The sequence below is a fragment of the Drosophila yakuba genome, chromosome 2R, assembly GCF_016746365.2.
Source record: "Drosophila yakuba strain Tai18E2 chromosome 2R, Prin_Dyak_Tai18E2_2.1, whole genome shotgun sequence".
NCBI classification, from domain to species: domain Eukaryota; kingdom Metazoa; phylum Arthropoda; class Insecta; order Diptera; family Drosophilidae; genus Drosophila; species Drosophila yakuba.
The window spans coordinates 7,044,694-7,071,165 of record NC_052528.2 but is presented as its reverse complement, the minus strand read 5'-3'; the positions used below and the strand labels follow the sequence as shown (position 1 = coordinate 7,071,165).

Genomic DNA, 26,472 nt, shown 5'->3' with positions numbered 1-26,472 from the left:
CTAAGTGAGATATGGGTGCCCTCCTCAAAACTATAATGCTAAATGACAAAATATGACAAATTATAATAAAGAGTAGGAAAGAAGCTCTGCGAAAAAGAATCTTATATATGCATATTCGTCCAGCGAATTTTTTGACATTTGTCATGGAAATCTTTCCATTCCGCTGATTCGTCTTTTGTCTGGCCAATTTTGCGGTCGCCTCACATGACAGCCAGTTGGGCCTCCACTTGTGGAGGCATACTTCCCGAAAAGCCTGCATTAATACAAATATCACGCACTCGTAAATGTTCCTTTTATAGGCATTGCGTGCTGAGATTTTACAATGGCTATGAAAATAAAGAAACACTCGAATAAAGATTAACAATAATCGGAGCTAATCATAGTGCAATTATGTGTCACTCGAACATGTCGACAGTGGCTTTCCGCAGAGAGATTATAAAAGACACTAAATATTATATTATAAAATATATATCTGCTAACTATTGTTTAAACTTCAAACAATTTAAATTTCAAACAATCTCGCTAGAACAATTTAATCATTTTTACCTTGGGTAGCACGTTATTATTTCATTTTCAAATTTTTCAACCCAAAAAGCCTCTTGATTTTATTTGTTTGACACACATTTCCAATTATTTTTTGTATGAAAGTTTCCATCAACTTTTTAGTATGTCAACTGCAGTCAAATATAACTCAATTTTCATGACTTTAGAAGAACCAATTAAAGCTCCCAGTAGCTTTCAATTTACCACAATGAAAACACCTAAAAAAACCAAAGCAATATTTAACCCTATATTAAGAAAAACTTGATATTACTATCAAAAGTTATTAACTTTCAGCAGTAAAAACCAAATACCAGTAACCAAGTTTGATGTGGAAAATAGGTATAGCGGAGGTGGTGAAGGGTTGGTGGGGTAAATCCCCTCTTGACAAAAAGTAGATCTGGTTATAATTGGGGGAAAAACCTCACGCCAAGCAAAGTTTCCAATTAGAGAGCGAGTGGATGAACAATTTGTGCCTTTATGTCGTTTTTGCTTGTCGGAAAAAGCCAAGCTTGAAGTTTTCCCAGTTTTGGCTTAGTTATTTTATATATATATTTGCCAGTGTTTATGGGGCTGTTTTTTAATATACGTTTGGCCAAAGCAATTTGCTCACATGGTGCAAACTGGTGCACACAAACAAAAACCGAACTTTATAAACTAATAAACTCAAACGTCGAATACAAGTGCACCGCCCCTTTTAGCCCGCCTTTCACTCCCTGAGTTTCGATTAAATTTTTGTTTAGGTATTTTTGCCGTACTTATTTTATTTATTTATTTTTCGTTTTTTTTTTTTCTTTATAGTGCTCTTTCCTCGTAGCTCAACAATCGGAAAATTGCTGCAGCAATTTTTGTGTGCTCCATAAATATTTCTCGAACATTTTTTGGGGTCTCCCTGCTGGCCTTCTTTTTTTTGTGTCCCTCCAATGCAGCGATTGTCGTTCGCCATATGCAACTAGCAATTTGGGATATTTCCCACAATCACCTAAAATCACACAGAGCCAGACATGGATGCACCTCAAGGCATTTGTTGTCGTTGGAGATTTGCAAACAGATTGAAAATTGATTAAGTTGCTGATGAAATAGAACCGAAACCGGTTACTCGACTAGGGGGATTATTTAGCAAAGTGCAGGGAAAATTGTTTGGGAACATTATCAATAAATACGCAAATAAATTGAACAATTTGAAAGTTAATAGAGCTGTGCGGATAACATCATCGATGATTTGGTACCAATCGTGTTGTATATGGTTTATAACAAACCCCGACCATTTTCAGGTTCCTTATTATGTATTATGTATTCATTTCTTTTAGTTTTTGGCCGTCTTAATGGCCGTTTGGTTGGTTTTTTCTTACTGAAAAAATGTTTAATTTTAAAACTCCCTTTTTTATTAATCGTAATTTCCGCATGCTGCTAATTACATGCTTCACAGCTTGCCCACATTTAATTTGGCCTTTTTGTTTGCAGTTTTAATTTTTCACTCCAACAAACTACAATTGCAAAATTACAAAATTTTATATATAGTATAACGAAGGCGGAATGGAAATTTCTACCAATTAGTGAAGAGAAGGGAAAACTAAGAGGAAAAACTGTTGCAGTTAAGGAATGCAATTATCAAAAAGGCCAAAACCAGCAGGGCCATATCAGAAAGCGAGCATAGTCGTCCACACAGAACTACGAAAATGCAAATGTGCACCCAGTGGTATCCCTTTCTACCGCCCTGTCTCGCTCTCTTTCGCACAGTGTGCGGCACAATGATTGCTGCATTTATGAGATAAGTTTTTACTGTCGACAACAATTAAATTACATTTTAGAGTTTATGGCCTTCGTCGCCGAGTCGCTTCTGTCGCCAAACTTCAATAAATTCTAATAATTTATTTCATTACCGAAATGTATACACATGTGTGTGTGCTGCGACTACTGTAAGTGTAATTTCTGCTGCATTTAAATTGTATGGAATGCCAAAAAATGGGAGCACACAGACAATAGGGCCATAACAATGCGCCTTTCCTTTTGTATGATTGTTAGAAGAAATGTATTTATTCGTCCATGGAAATGCAGTTATCTAATATGTCTCTAGTGTCGTATTATGACTTCCACAAGTATAGGAATATTATTAGTATTATGCTTAAATTAGCAAACTCATTTTAAAAACGATTCCTTTGTTTGGTTATTTAAATTGTGACTCCGAGTTCTACTTCATATACAGAACAGCATTTGATTGAAAATACGTATCGCTTCTGCATTAATTTCAGAATTTAGGTTGCTTTGTATTTTCCCGCGTTAGTTTTCATAACAATTTGATTATCATTACGGTCAAAAACTATTTATTCGACCCGCATGTTGCGGCTGAATTATTTGCATTTCGAGCATGGTCATAATGCGATGCCTGCACCCGCATCAAATTCGGGTGGTGAGTCCAAGGGCGTTCATTTAGTCATTTGTGTGGTTTAACATGCCCCTTCGACAGCAAGCGAGCCACGCCTCCAGCACAACGCCCCCGTGCTAGTTAGTTATCGGAAAATTGAAAAACCGCATTGCATGTGTGTCTATCTGCACCAGTATTTCCCTCTGGCTGGGGGATTTCCCCGCCAATCGCACCGAGTTTTCGGATTATTTTAGCATGCCACTGGGCGTGTTAAACATGCATTTTCCGATATACCATATACCATGCACCATTGTAGATGCAAACAGATATCCTTGGCACTCGGGGAACATTTTAATTAGTGGGGTCCTTCAACCCTGACTTATGGACATAAGGCTATGTATGTGAGTAGCCATGGCATGAGCAGTAATATTGGTTAGGCTTTAAAGTCTCAGAAGTTCATGAACATATCAAAGTGATTTAACTAATGATTAACATTTTAATAACAAGCGGATAGATTTTCTGTTATTTAACTATTTTCGTATAAAATCTGCATCTATTCACAAACCTGAGTCATCAACCTGCTCACATGCCACACAGCGCCTCAGCAAAAAATAAAAATGTAGTTGACTTTGTGCAATAGCAGTAATTAGCCGCCAACGCTGCCACAAATTGTAGTTGCATTGTTTTTATTACTCCGCCTTATGCAACTGAAGATAAAGCAAAAAGTACAGCAGTGAAAAATGCAAACAATAACCAGAAATACCAAAAAAACCAAATCATTAACATAGTGTGTTGTGTGTGTCTGTAATTAAACGAAGAAGCTGGCCAATACAACAGGTTGTTCGGTTGTTAGTGGCCAATTTGTTGCATACAGTAAAATCTTGTCTTGTCTTTTTTTTTGGGGTTTTATTTTTGTGTAAGCTAGTCAGGAAATTATTGAGGTATTCGGTGGGAGACTTATGCAATTAACTGGTGCTGCAGCATGTGAGACATGTTGCATGTTGCAGGTGGCATTTTGCCGGTGGCTGGCTGGCCTGAATTGAGGTTTTTTGAACCAGAAACCATTCTAAACGGAACCGATAACCAGTCGTTGAGCTTGGCCAGGGGAAAATGTGCCACGACATAAAACGCACCAAAGCATTTTCCACATTTCGCCCCTTCTCGCCCCTTGGAGAATTTTCCAGACACGACGCACTCGAGCGCAGAAAAGAAAGAAAGCTGTGAAATGGCCGCCATTGACTGCAGTTCTTTTCCCTCTGCACCACCGTTCGGATGCCCCTTCCTAGGCATTTTTCCACGTCTTGGCTCTCGCCAACTTGGCCAACTTGTCTATTAACGGTAACTAGGTAAATGTTAGAAATTACCGTTAGAAAAATTGCCTCTGCTCCATTACTATTTGCACACAAAGTAAGCCATTTGTTAAGCGGCTACACCACCGGCAGCTAGAGAAAAGCCTAGAAGAATCGGAGGTGGGAGAAGAATTGCTTTGTCTTTTGGCTTCCGTGAGTGGGAAAGTGTTGAGTTGGCCCAGAGGAAAAGCCCCGAAATATTTAGCACTTCCACTAACTCAATCCACAATCTGTCGAGCACGAGAAATGCTAATTTCGTTTGCTTTTTAAGGCAATACTGAACTTGGAAAAGACTCATTAACGGTAATTATTATTCGTGGTAGGAGGAAGAAAGTTAAGCCAATGGCTCTTTCATTAATGGTCACTGTGTTCGATTAGGCCTAATAGTCACTGGACTCAATATTGCAACCATTTGGGAAATATCTATTTTAATTTGATTAATACAACGAATGTGGGTAATTTATATCGTCAACTGATGTACATATATTAAGTAGTTATTACTCAGAAGTACTAGGCTAGTTCTCTCTTGATGGAATTTAAAATGCGCCATAAAGGTTATCTAGGCAAGAATGTAGCCAGCGACTCATATGTGGCATATATAAGAGATTCCTAGTTTTTATATAAAGAAATTGCCAAAAATTAACTAATTTTTAAGCGGCCTAAAGCGCTCCGACATCCTTTTGAGTGACTTGTTGGCCACGTCACGACATTCCGCTGCTCAATAATTCATTAGACATTTGGCACCTTCAACGGCGGAGGATCTGACGACACGTTCAGATTCCGTTGACACCTCGGATTGGGAAGTGGGCGGAATGGGTGGACTGGGCGTTGTGGGAGCTGGAAGTGGAGGTGGGATGACTTGGAGGGACAGGTGCTCCCCCGATACTCCAACAAATGGCCTCATCAAGACGCTCAACGTGTCGCAAATGCGTTGCCGTTGAGTGGCCTCGACGCGCCCACCCGCAGCTACACCACCCACTATCCAGGTACCACCTACTGACAAAATAAAAACCCGGGGGCAAGTTTTCACTCAGTAACCACCTGAAGCCGGTCTAGACACTTTTGACACAAATGCGGCGGGTGTTAAGAAAAAAAGTCTACGAATGTCTCCTCTTCATCTGTCTGCCATTAAATATAGCGAAAAAAACCAAAGGAAAACAAACACAAAAAACTGAAAGCAGCACATTGCTAAGCTGCGTAGATTTCCGCGTGGTGTCCTCCGTCTCAGTTCACCCATCCCCGCCCCCTCACCTGAGCTCACCTCAGCTCACCTGGCAGACTGGCGTCGCTGGAGGTGCGTGTCTTATTGTCATGTCACACTCCGAAAAATGCAAAAATTTCAAATAAAACATATTTTAGAGTATTACTTGAATCTATAATCTGGGGGATCCCCTTTAAAGGGATTTTATTTATTTATTTGATGGGCTTTGAATTTAGCTGCAAAAACTCATTGATTATTTCCAGTAATATTTATTTTGATTTTAAGCTTATATTTGTTTTTGAAATTTAATTAAAAATGAAAACTTTCAGTCGAATAAATTTTCTATACTTATTTCCAAGAAAACTAGTTTCTCTGAAAAAAGCATTGCGCTGTTTATCTTCACAAGCGGAGAATAATTTTATTCCAAATGTGAATTTAACCATCACCAATTGAATTAACATTTAACATTCTTTGTGCCCGTGTAGGTGGGTGTGTGCAAAGGTGTGAGCTGCGGCAGGTGAGGGTCTTCGGTGGGACCGAGAAAGAGGAGAGATAGAGAGAGAGGGCAAGACCGAGGTCTCCGGGAGTACTTGAGACAGGTACGAGAGTGCATATTGAGACAGGTGACAACAGTCGCACTTCATTCACTCTGTTGTTGTGACTGCAGCGCCCCCTCCTCAAGCTTCCCCCACCCCTCTGGACTCTACTTCTTGGCCAGGTGCCTCGCGTGGCACTTCTTCTTGGCCCACAGCATTATGCAGCAAGAACAGCAACTGTTTGGTGGTAATTGCTGGCGTTGCAGACGCACTAAATCAATTAGAATGCAGCCCACGCAAGGCATTTGCAATGGAAATTCCTAAGCGCAAACAGATTGTTCTACTTCTGGCTCATGATAATGTAATGTCTGGCAAGTTGCTGTGGGGCTGTGTTAAAGTTGGTAACTCCATTCAGATTGCCATCTTCAGGAGGAGTGGTTTTCTGAAGTATCTCTAAGCAGTTAGCCAGAACTGTAAGGAATCGTCGGCGTTGTGGGAAACATAGTTGCGAGCTTATAAATCATTGGCAATTAAAACTTTACTGCATTTAAATGTGTGAGCACTAAAGTCAATTAATCATGGAATGTGTTCTTCCCTTAGCTAATTTTATAAGAATATATTACTGCTTTCAAAGAGTATAAAGTACATATTTATTATTCCAAAAACCTTTCATTATTCCTCCTTCAATATCATTTGTATTTTTTCATCGAACTGGGAACTTCTACGGAATGCATTTCTTTCACTTTTCACGTGCTTCACATTTCTGGACGATGATGCGGAAACTCAGTGCTCCCCGAAATGGAAATGATTTCGTCAGTTAAGGTTCACTGAACCCTACCTTTTTCACTCCTCAAATATGCAACACCCAACACCTTTGTCAAAAAAAAAAAATAAAAAAGACGTTTGGTCAGTTGTCAGTCGTTGGTGGAAGGTGCGATAAATGCGGACAGACGTAACGAGCGAAAGGGCCAAAAAGAAACCCATTAAAGTAAAGCTGCATTAACAGCTAAATGAAAACACCCAACAACAAAGCGCAGGCATCGAATTTCCTTACATACAGAAAAAAACGGGTGGTACAAACACCCAGACAAGTGGAATGGAGCTGGAGAAAGTGGGCACTGAGGCAAAGGGTTTCAATATTTTGAAGCAAACTGAAAACAATTTACTTATTACTTATTTCGAAATTCGTGGTGCTAACTATTCTTCTCCTGTACAACAGCACTAAGATTATACTACCTAAAACAAAGCTCAGTGTTTTCAGATATTAGGATTATAGTAAACATTATTTTATAATATTTCCACATATTCTTTTTATGTTAATGTTAGTTTCTATATAAGGAAATATATACATATATTTGTTTTCAGTACATAAAAGTGAGCGGGGGAATGTCAAATCGAACGATTAAGACACGCTTACGTTTTAATTTTGTCGTTGTTGTTTTGTTCTGCAGTTTCGTCTTTCTGTTTTGTGTTTCTCCCACTTTTTTTTTTGCCTATTTGTTATTTGCGGGGTTTCATTTAAGTGCCCGCTGCTGTACTGCTGTGGCTGTTATTGCTGGTATTGCTGTTATTCCTGTTATTGTTGTTGTTCTTATTAGCTAGTTTTCACTCTTATCTGCGTTGTGTTTGTCGTATTTTCTGTTTTTTTCATGAATGCATGTGGGTGGTGATTCCCCTGCAATCAACCCCCTCGGTTTCCCCCCCTTCCAACACTCATTGTATTTAGTATTGTGCCTTTTGTGAAAATATTTCACTTATTTGTCAAATTGACACAATGCGCAATTCTGGTTGTAATTCGCAATTGTTTGACTGAGCAGAGGCAGCACAAAAAACAACAATTGTCGTAGGCTTGGTATGCTGGGAAGCTGGCAGCAGTTTTGAGAGATAAGTTCAATTTGATTTAGTCTAGTACTAAATTCATGGTAAATATTATCTCTGACCAGCATCTTTCATCTTATCCGTTCATGTTCCTGGAAATTCTGTGTGGAACGGAAGTCTTTCGTCATTTATCTATGATCCATAAACATTCGCATTTATGTCAATTAGATATCGCAACACATGTGCATGTGTTGACATTTCATGTGTGGTCTCTGCTTATTTGGCCTAGAAATATGAAAACGTTCACTACAAGTCGGATGTTTTTTTTTAGCTTTCTAGCGCTCAGTTAGTCAAAGGTTTTTAACGAGATGCACTATAAACTCATGTGTAATTTATTGATTATCACAAAACAGCTACTGTATCAGCTGTAAATGAAAAAGTAGTAACCAAACTGGCTGTGAATTTTCCCCTCTTAAAATTCTTGGAAGACAGAGTCGTAGAATGCCTAGTATTTCCACTGATAACCTTGGTCGGGGGCCACTGGGTGGGTGGATTGTTTTGTCTCCGCTCTTATCGCAGCAAAGAAATGATAACGTTATTGGATTGGTAACAAAGAGACGAAGGCACTCCGCATGTGTGCAACTATTAATTTAAGACCAACACTGTGTTCTTTTGCAGATAGATAAAGTAACGCAAAATAATTAAACTGAAAAATGCTAAGAGTGGCCTAAAAGCAGAAACGGGGAAGACAGAGTTTGAAAACGGAATACCATGGTGCGACTGAATGTTGCAGAGCAACACAGCAGCAGCAACAACAACGGCAACATTAGCAACAGCAGCATAAGCAACACCAACGGGACAATAACTAGCAACAATAATGCTGGTGGCAGTTGCTCCTCCACGACCTCATCAACGACCAGTTTGAATAGCAATCCGGCCTCGCCCGCCTGCACTATGGTGATGTTGCCGACACCGCAGCAACACTTGTTGGTGCAGCAACAGCAGCAGCAGCAAGTGCCGCCGCAGCCACCGCAGCAGTTGCAGCAGCAACATGCCCCGCAGCAGCAGCAGCAGCAACACTCTCCCTCGGATGGCGGCTCATCGAATTGCTCGCTGCCGGCATCGCCGCCTTTGCTGCAACAAACCGCAACTCCGCCGCAGGGCGCCCAGATTGTGCCGCCCGTGTGCGCGCTGCACCACCCACAACAGCAGCTGGCCTTGATGGCGGCCATGCAGCACCACCACCACCTGCCGCCGCCCCATGCCCTGCACCACGGCCCACTGCCGCCAGCGCCCCCGAATCTGCCGCCACCCCACGAAAACGGTCACGGGGGCGGTGGGTCTGGTGTGGCGAGTGGTGGTGGCATCTCGCCCAACGGCGGCGGCGGCTCCTCCGCCAGCAGCGTGAGCAGCCTGTCCAGCGGCAGTGGCGGTTCCGGAGGTCAGGTGAACGGTCTGAGTAACGGGACGAACGGCATTGCGCCATTGCCGCCGGGCCAGCTGTATATCCAGTATCCGGGCGAGTTCTATCCGCCGGAATACTACATCGCACCGCATCCGCACGAGGGCATCTGTCCGCAACATCCGCATCACCCACACCCGCACCACCACCAGCCCATGTGCGCAATGTCCACGGAATACGGTGAGTCCTCAGTCGTGATGCAACCTTTAACTCTTAAGCCTTTAGCTGGACTGTGGTAATTTCATTTAAATTTAACATAGTCATTTCCTATTAACTCTTAGTTAGGATTTTAAATATGTAGATATACATACGCTGCAGATATTGGCAATTTCAAGTTCTTGCTTAAAGGAATTCAATCTTCTATATGTACATTTAGTATTCAGTATTTCATATTGGAATGTTCCGTATTTCACTCTAAAATGCCACGGTTCTCAACAGAGATAAAATATCCCCTAAGACTGTAAAGCACTTGAGCATCGCCTGGTGCAGCTAATTACAGCTGAAGTAATCCCCTGGCTAAGTATCTCAATTCGTCAAAAGATACTTCGCTAAGCCTTCGCCACGATGATGCAGTTGCCGAGCTCTTAAGCTGCCAAAAAACTTGGTAAGCGGCAAACAAACAAAAATGGACGGAAAGAGGGAGTGCTCCGCCCTAATGCTAAAAATAGACCAAAGCCATATTTAGCTTACCCAACCAGTCCACTTTCACCTCCCTCCAGCAGTAAGCTGTATACATTTGGCATTTAAATCTGCTGAGAAGCAAACCTCAACCTCAAACCACCGCCCTGCCGTCCGCAAAGTCAACAAGTAAACTTTGCATTTGATTTATCTCTCCTCCTGCCTGCTGAAAATCCCCCTTCGGAAACGCAGCTCTGACTACGCCGGTCTTTTAATATCGTCAGGCAACAAATTAGCGCTAAATCGCCTTTTTTCTCTGCTCACACTGACTGCACTCGGAATCATTTGAATTGCCATAACAAATTGCCACAGCAACAAGGCGGCATCCAGAGTGAAAAATACAAACATATATGTACATATATACTTGTATTAATAGATACGGCATCCAGTTTCAGATTCGACAACGACTTAAGTTCCAGTTCGCGTTCTTAGTGCATATGAAGTGACCAATGGTCGTCTATTCAAAGATTTGCATGAGAAGAAAGAAACATACATACAATAATCGTACAGGGTGCCAAGTCTTTGTTTTGGGAATTTAAAAAACTAGTAGTCTACTCGATTTTAACCCACAAGATACTACTTTTGCATAGCTCTTTTTTGAGATATCATTATTAACACCCTATACGCGCAGCTTAGCGAAATAACAAGCAATTCGCATTTGTGGCTTGACATTAGCACGACTACACCCAAACACCCACACAAACTGAAATGGACCATAGAATAAAGCCAGTTGGACTGGAACTTAACTGACCAAGCCGAAATAACCGACTATCCAGTCCACAGATACATATATGTACGAACAGAAATAGAACAGAAATGTGTCACTCGAGAAGAAATCAGATGTAGACAAACTTACGTAGGGTGTTGGCAAAATATATAATTGAATTGGATCAGGTTTGCACGCAACCCAAAAACACCGATAACCAACATTTTCAATTTATCAATGTCATTAACCCTAATTGTGGTTTTTGGTGGGAGCCGCAACAAAGAGACCCCATTGATCGACTCGGCGTAACTCAAGACAAGACTTCAATATTGGTATCTCTTTGATTGTTTTTTGGCGCATCTTCTAATTCTATTCCCTCGTCTTACACTAGACAGCAAGCTGTGTGAGTTCTCCGTGTGCTAATTGAATTTGCATGTGGGGCTGGCAGTTATACCACCCACCCACCATCACCCCCTCCTAAACCACACCCCCACCCTCTTAAAGCCCAGCGCCCATGGAACTTTGTCACTTAGTTTGATGTCAGCATTGAAGACCCGGTAGAAAGTGCCAGGAAGCCGGGAGTATTCTCTGCTCTAAGTTGCACATAATTTACAATTACGGGGAAGTGTAAATGGCTTTTCTGCCTCCACATCGGACCCCCCGTGCAACCTACGTCCCTGTTTCCCTCCTTTTGGCTTCCTTTGCTCATTTGGCAAGAGCGCCTGCCTGGGGGAAATAATTGCCACCTATAATGAAAACAGAAAATCGTAATTTAAGTCGCTTACCTTGCACTGCAAGAACTCTGTTGCACTGATAAGTTATAGGTATCATGACGAAAAGTTTTCAGAATCTGAAGAAGTTTTTATAATTAATTATCACACATGGCTCTTTATGTAGAAGTGGAATATTTTTATTTAACATTAATGAGGCCAACATTTATAATTTGTTATTAAATGTGTTTTGAAGTACTCTATCGTGTTGTATACATCAAGTAAAACACAGAATCAGAAAATTCATTCCTCAAATTGAATATTTTGTATACTGATTTCTCCGACAGCTTCGCATTTTCCCTTTTCCCTCAGCTCCAATCGACTTTGGCCCGGCCTGATTGTTGTTAATCGAATAAACTTGCAGAGGAAATGGGCTCTGAGTGCGTGCTGGGCCTGAGACTTAGGCAGACTCCCCATGTCCCATGCCACCCGGAGAACCTACTTCTCGTAGTGCCCCACCCCAGTGCGCCTGTGTGTTCTAATGGAATTTGCGCCCGGGTCGACAGCAACTTTACTATATTGATATGGATGCTGAGCATGTTATAATTATAAGAATGCTGAGACGGCTCTTGTTTCTGCTCCCTTATCCTCTTCTCCTTCTGGTGGTGCAAAAAATATTTAGCTGAATGGCGCAGATATGGTAGTATTTCTGGAGTAAATATCCGAAGAAGTGGGTGGTCACTGTTCACTTGTCACTGGCCACCCCGCATGGTGTTGATTGCCGAGACCGAGTCCCTAATCAACATAATTTCTATTATTTTATATGCCCACACCCTATATTTTTATGCGGTCAGCCTTAATGGGCGCAGAACAAATGAAGAGCGGAAAGGGAATGTATTGAAACGAATTGTAGTTGAAGGCTGATAAAAGGGCACGTGGCTGAAGGCTGTTTGAGTAATCTTGAATCTAGAAACACTTCTTTGGGATGCGATCTTAAGCAAAAGCGCAAGCCAAAGCGAATGAGTTGAGATTCAAATTATTAGATTGCACAGTTTGGGTTTTCAATAACATGCAAATTCTAAACGGCAATCAAATAAATACGATAAGTATATAAGTCTATTTCATATATTTACAAAATGTATAAACTAAACAATTTCAAAAGATGGATCTATGTCCATTCGATTTGGTGAAGCTGACCGCTTTATATACGTTTCCCTACCCCTTATTTAGTCGTAGTTCAGCACATGTTTGAGGTCATTAACAAATAATGTTCCCATAAATACAAGAAAAGCAAACATCTTGGGTATTAAGTACACTCAGTCAATGAACTTACGAGAAATATGTGAAACCAGAGAGCAAATAAGAGAAAACGGGCGATGATGGGAAATCTAAGTGTTACATAAACAGTTGTCCACAGATCAGAGTCCCTGAGAGTAAACAGGAAAGTCAGGGAGGAAAGCCATAAGGGAGCTGGAAACTAATATCTGGACATTGTATTACATATATCCAGCCAGCGCCAGCACCAGCACCCATTTTCGGTTAATCTCTTTGGTAATAATTTTTAATTAACCCGCACATCGAACGACCTCGGCTTATTAAGACTTATTATACTGGGAGGGGCCCAGAGGTTGGAAGTGTGGAAAACCACGCTGTGAACTCCGCACTTTGAACTTTTTGGCTCTCTTCCGTCATTTAATGTTTGGCAGATGGCCGTTGGGAAAATTAAACGAGATGTCAAAAAATAATTCATCTCCCGTTTTTTCCTATGAAATAGAGCACAAGCTCTTCGTTACTAAAGTAATGCGAAGTAATTCGAGTCGAGACGGCACCTGCTTGTAAAAGCCAAGAAAACTGTGTCACAAAGTAATACAAATTAGGGGAAAAAATGGCGGGAAGGACAAAAGGACTTGTGCAAACACTGCTGATAGAATCCACAAATGATTGTTACTTATTATTCGCACATAAAACGTTTTTCCCAGGGTTTTCCCGCCCCCCATTCCCACCAACAATTGTTCAGTGAGGCATAAGCAAACATTTCCATTTTGCCAGTGAGGACATTGTCGAAGGTCCTGTGTTTCCTTTGTGATGTCATATTACAAGCTCTTAGCTCTTCGCGGCGAATTCCTGTGGGTCGTAAAAAGAAAAGTGCATAAAATGTCTTGTCAGTGGCTGTCAAACTGCAGGCAGTCAGCCAGCCAGGCGACACAGGTATACCTACATACATATGTAGGTAGAAAGGGCTAAGAAGCGTAGAGCCTTTGAAATGAACGGTATGTGGCGGTATGTACGGTTTGGAATAAATGGCAGCTGCTCTTAACCCCTTTTGCCTCCCTTAAATCCACATAAACTTGTCCATTTTTACGAGCCGCTTTGGCGGCACAGATTTATTGGCTTCCTCGCTTTTGCTTGATTTTATTGTTGTTGGCCCGCGGAAAGTAACCCACTGCATTTGCATATATACTCGTACACTTCAACGACTTCGCCACGTTGCCTCCGATTTTATGCCACATTCGAAGGTTGGCCAAAACTCGAAATTCACCCGATAGTTTGCCCATCTCGCGTCGAATTTTATGCCTCACTTTGAAGTGGAGCATTATATCCCACGAATGTCAGTTTTTGCCATTGCCATTGGATCCAACTAATTTTTTCAAGGGGAGTTTCCTTCTCGACGGACTTAATGACAGCGACGACGATGCTGTCAAAAGACGGCGATGACAAATTGCTTTCGGCTTGGAAAAGTGGAAAAGTTGGGCAGGAAGAAAGGCGACATGAGGTTGCATAAATTTGTGGTCCAACCGCCCAACCTCCAAAGAATATTCATATTTAAAGTTTCAGCGATGAGCTCGAACTGTCAACGTCCCCGTTCACAATTGACTTGACGTTCTGACCCATATTTTTCACCAGCAACTCTATTTATTTTCGCAACCCCACTCTTGGAGCTTAATTAATTTTGGTATCAGCAGAAACATTTGTTTGCATACCAGCGGCAACGGCCTAGATGAAATCGGCATTTGCACAGCAGAGAACTTGAGCTGAAACGTTTTCTCTACTATCAATGTCAGTATATCACCGCCTTAATGGGCTTTACCCAAATCCCCCTTCGCAGCATCCGCCTGCCTGCATCTGGCTTCCTCATTTAATATAATTTGTTGCAAGTTTTGCGGCATGTGGCAGCAGACTGCTGCACTAATTGAAACGTAATTATATCATTCGGGCACGGGGTCTGCTCGGTGCATCGGCCTGTCAGTTTCTCAATCACTCATTTAGTCAGTGTCTCACACTCTCAACTAGGCACTAATTGCAATTTGCACAGTTTGAGCTGCACTGGGTATACATACGTGTATGGCTGGAAAGTTATATCACCACTGCACCTCCGTTTAATATTCAATTTGTTACACAAGCTGTTTCACTGGAGTTTATCAGTTTCAGGCAGTTATATAATTTTGCTAAATCATTAGCCTTACTCAAGAGGGTAATTGTTCAGGAACTTATCACTTGAGTGTCTTGTATATTCTTGCAAATGCGGTATGTGAACCTTTTTCATACTCACAGAAGGTTAAATTGAGTTTGAAGCTAAATTTGTTTATTATTCAAATTAGAATTTCTTAAACTTAATAGGTAAGGCAGCATAAATCATTTACGTGCTTTTGAGTAGTTTCTGTATTCATATTTAATGTTTTGTACAGTTAAGCCTTTTCATTTTAAATAAAACCAAAATTTGGTGAACTCTTCATATTAAATAATTTATGAAATTGTAAAATAATAATACATACGCAATTCCCAATTGCCGAATCAAGAATTCCATCACTCTTTTTTCAAGTCAATTGTTCAAAAGCGAAAAACGTGTTTCATTTTGGCATTGGCCAAAAAAGTATTTTCCATTGTGATCCGTATTTTTATGCAACTCTCATCGAACGGAAGTTGTTTCTCGATTTTCTTTATACACATACATTTTTTTTTACTTTTTATATTTTTATTTCGTATGCTCGGAATTGGCCAAAGGAGCGCAATTTATTCGTTTGCATTTTTCGAGCTTAAAGTTTTTGGTGCGTGTGCTCGGGATATAAATCTCCCAGCGCATAGATATTTTTTGGCAATTTAATTGAAATGTCAGGCACGTGGTCGCTCCAGAAATCCGAGTTGTGGAATGGAGCTTGACCCTCGACTTGCTCCGCTGCCTAATCCCGTCCAGCTCTTGTGGTTGTCGCACATTTCCGGCTTAAAGTGGCAATGTTGGTGTTGCTGGTGTTGTTGTTTTCGATAGTAAAGCTGCTATTGCTGGTGTGGTTGGTTTTGCTGTTGTAGACTGCCACATCCGTTTGCGACGCGTACACGTAATTGATTTTCCCGCCCCGCCCCGCCTCATTGCTGCGTTTGATATTCGAGCGCAAAATCTCTGTTCCCCACATGGAAAACACAAAGAAAATGAGCAAAAAAATAAATACAAATATGTGGAGCAACAACAGTATTTTTTGCGTGTCAAATGAGAATTTCACTTGCTTTGATTTGGTTTGTGGGGAGTACATACACGCAAACAAAGGCCAGTGATCTAATTTGGTACCAAATTTGCCAAAAAAATTGTACATTTATAATTATACTTTATTGCATTTTACCGAATAAATCTAAATAAATGATACATTCTATTTGTCCTGAGTATGAGCAATACCCAATTAAATACCTCTTCAAACAGTATTCTCAATGTTTCTTAAGGTATTTCTTTCTGTGTACTTGTGCACAAGTACGGGTATTATTTTTTTGGCAAATCCAACGGTAAATATGACCGTGAACTTTGAATGGCACATGCATCGACAAACAAATGTATAGCAAACAGTATAGCAATCTCTAACAATAAAGTGCACACAATTCCAGTTGTGATTTAATAAAGCTTAACTTTTTTTAAGTAATTCGTGCCAACCCAATTAGGTTGCCACATTTTGGAGAAGTCATTGCCATTACGACAGTTGCACATTAGCAATGCAATGGCCAATGAAGTCAGGCCTTTAACGCTTAATTTATAGGCCAGAAAAAGTCCCTTTTGAAGATATATCTTTTAATATGCCTTTGCCCCACGCATTTAAAGCCCGTGTAAGCCGCAGTAAGTCGCAATATTGGCCAAATAATCACTGTCGGGTACCAGATAAATTCCCCTTCAACTTCAACAATCCCATGAATCGAATTCACAGTAAAGAGAATAAACAAGTTCGCATAAATTTTTTCTCTGCCGGGTGAGAGTGGGAAAATTGCCTTTAAATTGCTTGAAAATGCTTTCTTAATACATTGCGCAATTTCGTATTGAAATCAGGGTGTGGCGGAGGCACCCACAACAAAAAGAAAGAAACCAACTGAGCAGTGAAAAAATCAACGCAGAACAAATCGCGAGAAGAACCAAACAAAATAATGCAGAATGACAAAATAACTTAAAGCGGCAATAAATTGTCCTGCTCAAGGACATGCTTAAGGCGAGATTCGGGGGAAAATTTAGATGAAGATGTAAAAAAAGCTGGAGCAGCCGAAGCCGAAGCCGCAGCCGCAGCCGGCAAAACTGTCAACACGTTTTGGCCATTTCTGTCTACGTTTCGTTAGCCTCAAACAAAAAACAAACAAGCGGCGAATTTAAAAGTCGTGGCATTTTTTTCCTTATGACAATGAGCACTTTTTTGTGAGTAAGCCTGGATTTTAAATGAAAGGGGTGGAAGGTTTATTTATCCTCGTAGTTGCGGTGGATGGTTGTAATTTTTAGGTTGGTAGTATTGCAAAACCAGCTTAGATTAATGATGCTATGGGTATCCATTTTAGAGAAAGCTAATTAAAATGATAAATGTTTAGGGTAATAATCTAATAAGAGCGTTTTATAACTATAATTTTCTTTTTGAACATTTCACAGAACTTTTACTATGTAGTAATATGTATGATATGTTATAAGCATAGTTCATTATCCTTTCGTTCCTTTCGAAACTTCTCGCTTAACTTATTTGATACCTCCTACTCTATATATCCTGCGTATCTGGTCGAGAATCTAGCCCTTGGCTTCCAACTTCCCAACTTCCAGCCTATCCACCTTGTCCTTGTTTTTGCGGCCGCCTTCGTCTTGTTTGTTTGCCTTGCGTGTCCTTCGGTGGCGTATGCGTAATATGTTTTTGTTTGCCACAGGCCTGGAAGCTCCCGAGCCAGACACACGCCAGACAATACATCATATACATATACACAGATTGCCACATATATATCTACAAATTTACATATATTTTTATATACTCGTACATACGTACTATGTGCGTGTTGACCTTGCGAATGGCCAGCGGCTATTGAGTGTCTTCTCAGACGCCTGTGTCCCGCACAACAAAAAAGTCTTTTAATTGCTTTTTAATGAGTTGCCGCTGTCATTTCCTCTGGACTGACGGATTGGTGGGTGGTATAGGTGGTGGTAGAGCAATTTAAAAGTAAGGCTTGGTCTATGCTCGTCTGCATGTCAACGCATATATCCGTTTAATTAAAATATGTACGCATCTAATAAGTATCGACTGACAGCCTAAAAACTGGAGAACTTGAGAAATTAAGAAGTTATAAAAGATATGGTTGTACTTCTGATAAGAAGGAAAATACCGTAAACACAGCTGATCGAATTGAAAATGAATTCAATTTCCACAGTAACATAACAGTACAATTAAGTTTAATTTGGATACTTACCAAGAGCAAACTAATATATAATGGTCTCTTTATAGTTGGTTAAAAGTAAGTGGTTCACCGATAAATCTAATCCAATAAAAGCCCCGTTAACCAGCCACATATAAAGCCGAAATTAATTGTATTACAACATTTTTTCAGTATTTTCTTGTGCTCTTTGTATACACATTTTATTTATATCGCCGCATTTTTCTTTTGCCCTAATGAAAAAATCGCAGAGGCAGATGCAGCAGCGCAGCTTTCATTTGATTTGTATTGCTTTTGTTGCAGTTCAGTGGCTGGTAGTTGTTGCTGTTGGCCAGGGCCACTTATGGACGGCAGAAGCTTCTAGAAAATGGGTTCAACAACCGGCAAATGCAGCTAAAAGGAAAGCTGGGCGGAAAATGGTGGAAAACATTGGGGCGAGGGGGCGAGAGGCGACACCGCCTAAGACAGCACCCGAAAAAAGCCAACGAATGGAGGAGGGCAGAGAGGCAAATGCAAAAAATTGGCATCAAACAAGGGAATCTTACAATTGGCGGGGCGAAATGAGGGGAACGGGGCGGCAGAAATGGATGGAAAATGGGTGGCAAATGGGGGGCAGGGCCATGGGACACACATGCAATGCGCATTAAAATTGTAACTGTAACGTTTTCATCTCTGTCTATCTCTCAGTCTGGTTCTCTGGCCTCAAGGCGCACTCCAACCCTCTCCCAGCAGCTTCCCCATATTTTCCACCATTTCCCGCCCGCTTTCCTCACCCGTTTTTCCATTCTTATGCCATTTCCATCTCTGGGCAAGTTAAGTGCCATTCATGTGACTCCCTTCCCTTGCTCCCGTTCTATCTGCTCTCCTCTTCGGATCCCAAGCTTTTTGTAACTCTTGATTTTGGTCCTTTTGCGTTTTGTTTCGACTGTTTTATTGTGGGTTTTTGCTTCCATCTTTTTTTTGTACTTTTCTGAGCGCTTTATTTATTAAAAATATTTTATTTTCTGAAAAATAACTGTGGCACATAAAGGGGATGTAATATTAAAGACTGGCTTTAAAAGGCTGATTCTTAGATATTATTTATTATTTGTAATATATAAACATAGGCATGACTCCCGCACTTTTCAGAATCTTAAAAATTTCGCAGCTTGTTCTTTGATAAGAACCGTAACCTACTTCCCAGTTTTGATAATAAACCTGAGTACCTGCGCGTCAAAGAGCTGACCCGCAAATTCTATATGTATTTGAATCCCCAACCGTGTCGTATCTTTGGTGCCGGCAGATTTATATTGATTTCGATATCGCTCGATGTATTGGCCATAAAATTTCGTTGTCCTTTTATTTTTCCTTGTTTGGGGCACGTTATGATTGTTGTAATTGTCGTTGCCACCCCCAAAAAAATTGGCCTCAATTCCGTTCGATTCCGCTCGAATAGCCGAGAGTCTGGACCAAATAAATTGCCAACCGTTTCACCAACAGTAACACTTTTTCCCGCTGGCCTTTTTCTCGCTCCTTTGTTTGCTGGTCATTTGGGTGAATTTTGTGGTCGAAAGGGGATTTTAGTGGTTAATGCTCTCTGATGGGGGTCAATTGTGGTGCTGTGGAATGGGTTAAAAGGTCAACTGGCCTGGCTTGTTAAGTGAACCAATTTGTTTCCACGCAAAGTGTTCTTTTATTATGGCCTGCTCCTGAGTGAAAAAAGTTTTTGTAAAATGATAATATTTTCATGGGGCTTTGGGGCACTGGTTTTCAACGCGCTCGTAATTGGCATACAATGGCTTTCTGATAAGGTGGCGTAGTTTTGGTTTCTGGCTTCTTTATTAAAGTTGTCATTTAAAGTAAAATGGGAAAATTTTTTTTTTAATAAGCATATTTTATTCCAACTATGTATGTTGTTTAAAACTATGATTAAAGATTTATTTATCATGGGCCAGTATTTAAATTAGTTTGGAATCATGCATTTCTTTATTTCGCCTAAGTGCTTGCTCTCATAAAATAATAAATTAATAAAAGACCTGATAAAAAAGAATGGCAACGGACTTATTGTCAAATATTGTAATATTTATGGCTTAAACACTGATGTGTGTAGTCATAAAAAAAAAAAACGAAAAAAAGGCCTCTGGCACCAAAACCAGTAAAAAAGTACAAATAAAGACACAAAAACTGCGCCACTCCAAGCTGCCTCATAAACCACAAAATGTGTCGAGCCTCATCATAATAATGCATACACACTGATACGAGTATTATATGTCAGTACAGCCGACGACATGGCATTAAATCCACATGTTGTCTGGAGGAATTTCGAAAAAATAACAAATGCGTTTTCCTATCAAATTGTGTCGCTTGAAAGGCCGAGAACAAAATGTGCTGTTTCTGAATATAATCATGCTTTTCTAGGCCAACCCGAAATTCTGAATCCCCAAACGATTTCGGACGAAATTTGGAAATGTTTTGGCACACATGCGGAACATGCAGCACAAACGCCGGGAAACTAAATTATGCAATTAATTGCCAGCCCATCCCCAGACTCATTAGCTGAAAATCGAAATGACCAGACCAATTTCCAAAAATATAATTTGTATAATTCAATTTCTCAAAAGCGTAGTCTCGCCAAAAGCACACATTTAGTCAAAAGCACAGATACCGAGCCTTTTAGAAAGTGGAAATAACTAGCATTTGAATAAATTCTCAATTAATGCACATATATCTGAGAAATATTCATTAAAAATTTCAAACATACTTTTGGTAAATATTAAAATATAAAACCAATTAGACTTGATACATAAGTATTGGTATGGACGAGATCAACTCCTGTTTTTCAATTGTGAATTTATTTCGTGCGTTTTAAATATTTAACACTTAAAATGTTGGCTTTGGTGATTTACGATGTAGGCATAATTGCAATTAAGAGAAATGAAACGTTTGTCCACCAACTGTGTAATTATGTAACTTGGCTTGTTTTATATAAGATATTATTTTTTTTATTAATTTTACTTTTCTGCGAATCTCTCCTATTCTCGATGAAAGAGTATTCCTACGCAATAGTGGAAATTTCCAGTTTTTGTTTGCAATTATATTTGCGGCTTTTTGCGTCTCTGATTGTATGTTGTGTAAAACAAGGGCCATAAGGACGTGTTGCCATAATGAGCAATATTATACATTTACAATTAAATATATTGAAACAATATTCATACAGGGCCATGTTGTGTATATGAATTAATAATTGGTTTTCGCACAGACTTTAAGCACTTTAAATCGTGTAAGCATTTGTACAATGTGACCACTTTGCCTAAATATATTACATTCAATCAAGAACTTAATACTTTTATCAAAATACTAACTTTTGATCTCGACCTTTGTTTCCATTGCAGGTAAGCCACAATCAAAGATGATTACGTATACGCACTGTTTCGACCTGAAGTGTAAGTGCAAGTGACAAATTCCATTTCAAATTCAATTAGGTTCTGAAAGGAGTTTATTTGTGTGCAACTGACCGCTCAACAAGGTCAGACGTAAAAGTTTCAGTTTTATTTCCTCGTCTCCGACTTTTTTTTGCCTTTGGCTGTTATGCAATCCTTGCGAGGATTCCTCCCTCACGCCCAACGGAAAGTCCATCTCTCTAGGGTCTTGGCAAGCATACCCGTATCCTGCAGTGGCCACGCCCACTCCACACTTCCCGCGCACATCCTTCCCCCTTTTGGCCTTTTTATGGCCACGTGCGAAAATGCGGCAAAAGTTTTACGAGGTCAGGGTGAAGATGCTTGCTTCTCCAAGCTGAAGATGCTGAAGATGCTGAAGATGCTGAAGATGCTGAAGATGCTGCCGATGATGATGTCACTTCAGTGAAATAATTTGATACAATAAAACTGAGTGGAATGGGTGCAAAGGAATATGGCAAATGAATTTGCATGCACGGGAAAAAACGGAAGATAATACTAAAGATGTGGTGCTCCTTGGGTTTGAACGTGGCTATTTAAAATATTTAGCGTTACTTTAGTTCTTTACGATCCTGCTCCTGCTGTAATATCCAAACTGTTTCCGCTTATTTTGCTTTTAAAAATTGCATGCAATCAAATTCAGCAATCTTTGAGCTGACAAATGTCTTTCGAGTAGTTGGCACTTGTTGCCGCCCTATAATAAAGTACTCCCCAACTCGCCAACCGAAAAAGCCAAGATTCCAGACGCCGTCAACAACTTTGGCAGGTCCACGCCCTAACCATTCGCACAACGCCCCCAGGCGCAAGTCGCATGCAAAGTGCAGAGCTCGGGGATTGTCGGTCTGTCAGAGTTTCGGGGCTTCAGGGTGTCCCCGTCCTCCGTCCAAGTGAAGCTACATACATACGTATATCTGGAGCAGCGCTCAAATGAAGCGGAATCCAAGACTCACATGTCTGCTGGCCACACTCAATTCAATTCAATTAAAAGCCGGCACACGCCGCACCCAAAAGCAAGACGGAGAAATAGAGACAGTTCGATTTATTTAGGATGTAGAATAAAATGACAACTTGAATGCTCTATGAATATTCTAAGACTTACAAGAATCTACATTAGGAAAAATTACTATATTTGGCAAACAGGTTCACAAAAAATTTTTAAATGTAAGCAATTGAAAACCTATTTAAAAATACTTTTAATTGGCTTTCAGTCCAATCGTATTGCTGCTTGCATGTTTTAATCACAAGGCTATAAATTTCGATGCCAATCTTTAGCCTTAACAATTTTTTTTTTTTTAATATTTCCTGCATCGCTGATTCGTGTCAGCGAACTCTGAAAATCTGATTAAAACCCAACTGAAATTCAGCGAATGGTTATGCGATATCTTTTTCACTTTGTTTTGCAGTTTTTTCCGAGAAAATTTCAATTGATACTTGTTTGTATTTGCTTGTTTGTTGGTCTGATTTTTGTTATTTGTTGCTTTTGCATTTTCGAAGGGAGGACACCAAACTCTTTGGCATTTTTATTGGGTGTGGGTATTCGACTCACCTACTTGAGGCGTAGAAGTGGGAGTGGCAGTGCAGCACTTGCCACAAATTATCCAATGGTTGGGGCCCAGGTTGCCATTCACTTTTCCACATTAACATCAGGTTTTTTTGTGGGAAAACCGTGGAAAAGCGAGTGACTGGATTGGCGGTCACTTGAGGTTTTTCGTACTCCTTCACGGGCTGTTCACTTTCCTTCTTCTCATTTAAGTATTTGTCTGGCACTCTTTTCCAATTTGCCTTTGATGAGTCACAAAATGCCGCTGCATGAGCTCAAACAAAAGCAAAAATCAAACAAAAAACGGGAGAAATCCCCTTCACATTTCTGCATACACCCGCACTTTTTCCGCCCACTTTCTCCTTCGACTTGTGTTCTATTTGCACAACTAGGCAGCAATTACTGCTAATTATGAAATTTTCATTTCACCTTGGCTTGCAACTTTTGTCGAAACCAACCAAACTCGTCGAGCAAAGCCACAAAAACAAACAAATATTTCTTGACATTTTTGTCATCTTACTTATTCAGTGGTATTTAAACTCATTTTACCCTCAGCCATTTAAAGCTAGTTGGTTAAATAACTATTAGTGGCTTCCTAAAAGCATCTCTTGAATTTGCCAATTAAATCTATCGACTTGATTAAATTCTCTTTATATCGCCTTCAGCAACTGCAACTGATTACTTAGTTGGACAAACACCATGTTAATAATTATGCATATGAAATGAGCTTACATACATGATTGCGGTTTATGCAAATCGGTAAACCAAAATTTCCTGGTGAATTCCTACCCATAGGCCACTCTAAGCGGATAAGTTTTCCCCCGTGACATTTAGCTTGTCCAGCTAATTTCTTCTCAATAAAGGTCAAGGAACAGACACAGACGGATAAAAAACTGTGCAGGGGAAAAGGCAAATTGGCACTGGAGTATTTGTTTTTCTACCGTTTGTTTGTCACTGCGCATTTGTATCTTTAACAGCGTGTGCAGCCAAGTACTGTATCTACAAGATGCAAATTAAAAGCCAAGCGGCAGATGCACCAAATATAATTCACTTAAAAGCTGCTGCCCTTCAGAGAGTGACTCACATCCTCAATTTGCGTTCGTTTCAACGTTTACTCTGCTTTCGCTTGTTTTTCCCTGCTCATTCTGATATTTCTCCCCTTGCTCATTCATAAATACGCGGATCGGGGAGACGGGAAATGAAGGGGCCACCTTATCGCCGAACATGTGACTACAATGCATAGACTGCCCATGGAGATTGTTCTCCGAAGAATTCTTCGTAGAGCCACAGAGAACGATGTACGTCAGTGGATCGCATTCATAAGCCACCATAAATCACAGCCGATGATTCATCCAATCGAAGTTCTCAATTGCTAACGCAAGTCCCAACCTCTTTGAGTTTGGCACTTCAAAACTTCATAGGTTCTGGGAAAGAAATCTTCTCCACTAATCAAAAGAACTGGCCGTTCCAAATGAATTCCATATGAGTCACATTAAATAGCCGGAAAAGTTTAAATCTTTTTGACGCCCAATAAAATAAACAAACATATTAGTATCTTTCTTGTGTTTTGCTAACGCCGCTCTAACTAATATAAGCCGTCGTATCTGTATCTTTCACCTAATTAAATATGCCTCTGTTGGTTGAATGAGTCGTTACCATTTCAAGCCTGTGAGTCACCTGCCTGATCAACTTTTACTTTTGACTGTGTTTATATTTTGCTGACCAACTTAAGTTTCATAATTAAATTCAAGTTCAAAGACCTGCTAAAGTAGCTGCCGCATAAATTTATGTCAACATGTCTGAAGCAGACCTTTCCTTCCATTTCCCTTTCTCGTTTTTTCTGATTTTGTTCGGTTGGCTTGGTGTACCGCGCCCTGCTAATGAAATAATTAAAAAATAGTTTTAATGCTGCTGGCGGAAAAAAGAGCAAAACAAAAACCATAAAAGTGTCAAATGCAGTTGGTGAATAAAGGCAGCTTAAAATATCGAAAAAAAATTGCTGCAATGCTTGCAGCTCTGAAAATTTGTGAAATTTCGTAGCCGAAGCGAAAAGAATGTCATGTGTGCGTGCCTGCATGCGAAAAGTGAAGTGCGGTATGGGGCGAGGAGGCGAGGGGCGCAAGAGGGCGTGGCAGTCACGGCATGCGAAATGTATCTATTAGATACCCGCCTGCGAAATGCGGTTAACTGCATTGGCAGTCGACGCAGTTTTTCCATTTACCGTTAGCTGAAGTTTCAGTTTGCAGCGTGCAGTTTGCAGTTTGCAGTTTGGTAGTAGCCCAACCTGACTGCACTTGTATCTGGTATCTCTCAAGCCGTTCTTTGTATCTGAATCTCAAGCCACAGTCTGCATCTGTATCTGTTTCTGTTTCTATACATCTGTGAAGTGGAAGCCAGTAGAAGCAAGTAGAAGTCGAAGCCAAAGCTGAAGTATTTGGGTCACTCGTTGCCGCTTGGCTGCCACTCGAAGTCGTCTAATGCCTCCTCCAATGGCCATGGCGGGTTTTTCAACTTCTTCTTGGCCGCTTTTTTCAGTTGGCAGTATATTTGGCTGATGCAAAGAGGGGACAGTATTTCGTACTCAGTTTGTTACGCTTTTTGGGCAGGGTACTACTTTGTTGAACACAAATCTGATCGCCGAAGCAGATGATTAAAGCACTTCTCTGAATTGGATACTAGCTAGTAGCAGTTTTGTAGTCAGCTTATCCTTGATTAAAGGACATCCTACTTTAGAAATTTAATATATTACTAAATGGGTTTTATAAAAGCGACTCCTAATTCAAAAATTTTTGTAAGGGTATTTAAAACTTTGAAACTTTAAATAACTAACTCAGTTTTGGCTGTTGGAAAAGGCAGGCAAAGTTTCAGTTTTTGGTGAACGTATACGTAATTTTTGCATGCTGCTCTGCGATAAGCGAACTCGCAAATTCGCCGTGTGTGTGTGGGTTAATTTGAAAGTTTCAACTGTCACAAATGTTATAATTGACGGCAGCCACTTGCGAGCAGTGCATCTGCGAATGTATCTGTGTCGCGTATCTATATCTACACGTGTCTGTACATACATCTCTTTTGTCGAGCGCGTATCTCAGGGATGCAGTTCAAATTTCGTTATGCTCGTGTTTAGTGAGCATTTGGCCGTTAAGTGCCGTTAAGTGGACATTGAGTGACAATGCCTCGAGATTACGCCCACACAACGCCACTCGACTAAATGCAAAACAAAAGACCAGCTGAGTAATGCACTTCGCTCCACATTTCACCCAGGAAAAATTTATATACTTGGTAAAAACTGTAACTGCGTACTACGATAGTTGCATAGTTAGTTTCTGGGGTGTGGGAAATCGCTGAATGAGATCAGACAGTGAGTTTTATAGGAAAAGTTGAGCTGATAAAAGGAATTCCTTTGTTGGAAGTGCTGGCGAAATTTGAAAGTTCAACTTATTATGGTATCTAAGGACGCACAGTTGTCTCACACTGCAAGTGTA

At 40.4% G+C, this 26,472-nt stretch overlaps 1 protein-coding gene across 5 annotated transcripts in view; it reads left to right on the top strand.

Annotated features, from left to right (window-relative positions):
• LOC6529544 (fibronectin type-III domain-containing protein 3A) overlaps positions 1-26,472 on the top strand; it is a 117,389-nt gene that overhangs the window by 68,016 nt on the left and 22,901 nt on the right. For 2 of the 5 annotated variants that reach the window (XM_039372915.2, XM_039372916.2), the window contains 2 exons: positions 8,488-9,451; positions 21,385-21,435. The exons of 1 other annotated variant lie outside the window; for it this stretch is intronic. In XM_039372915.2, the coding sequence (XP_039228849.1) occupies positions 8,581-9,451; positions 21,385-21,435 (922 nt within the window). In that variant the 5' untranslated portion in view covers positions 8,488-8,580. The remainder of the gene's footprint in view (positions 1-8,487; positions 9,452-21,384; positions 21,436-26,472) is intronic. 2 more of the 5 variants (XM_015196619.3, XM_002090506.4) reach the window with 2 other exon arrangements.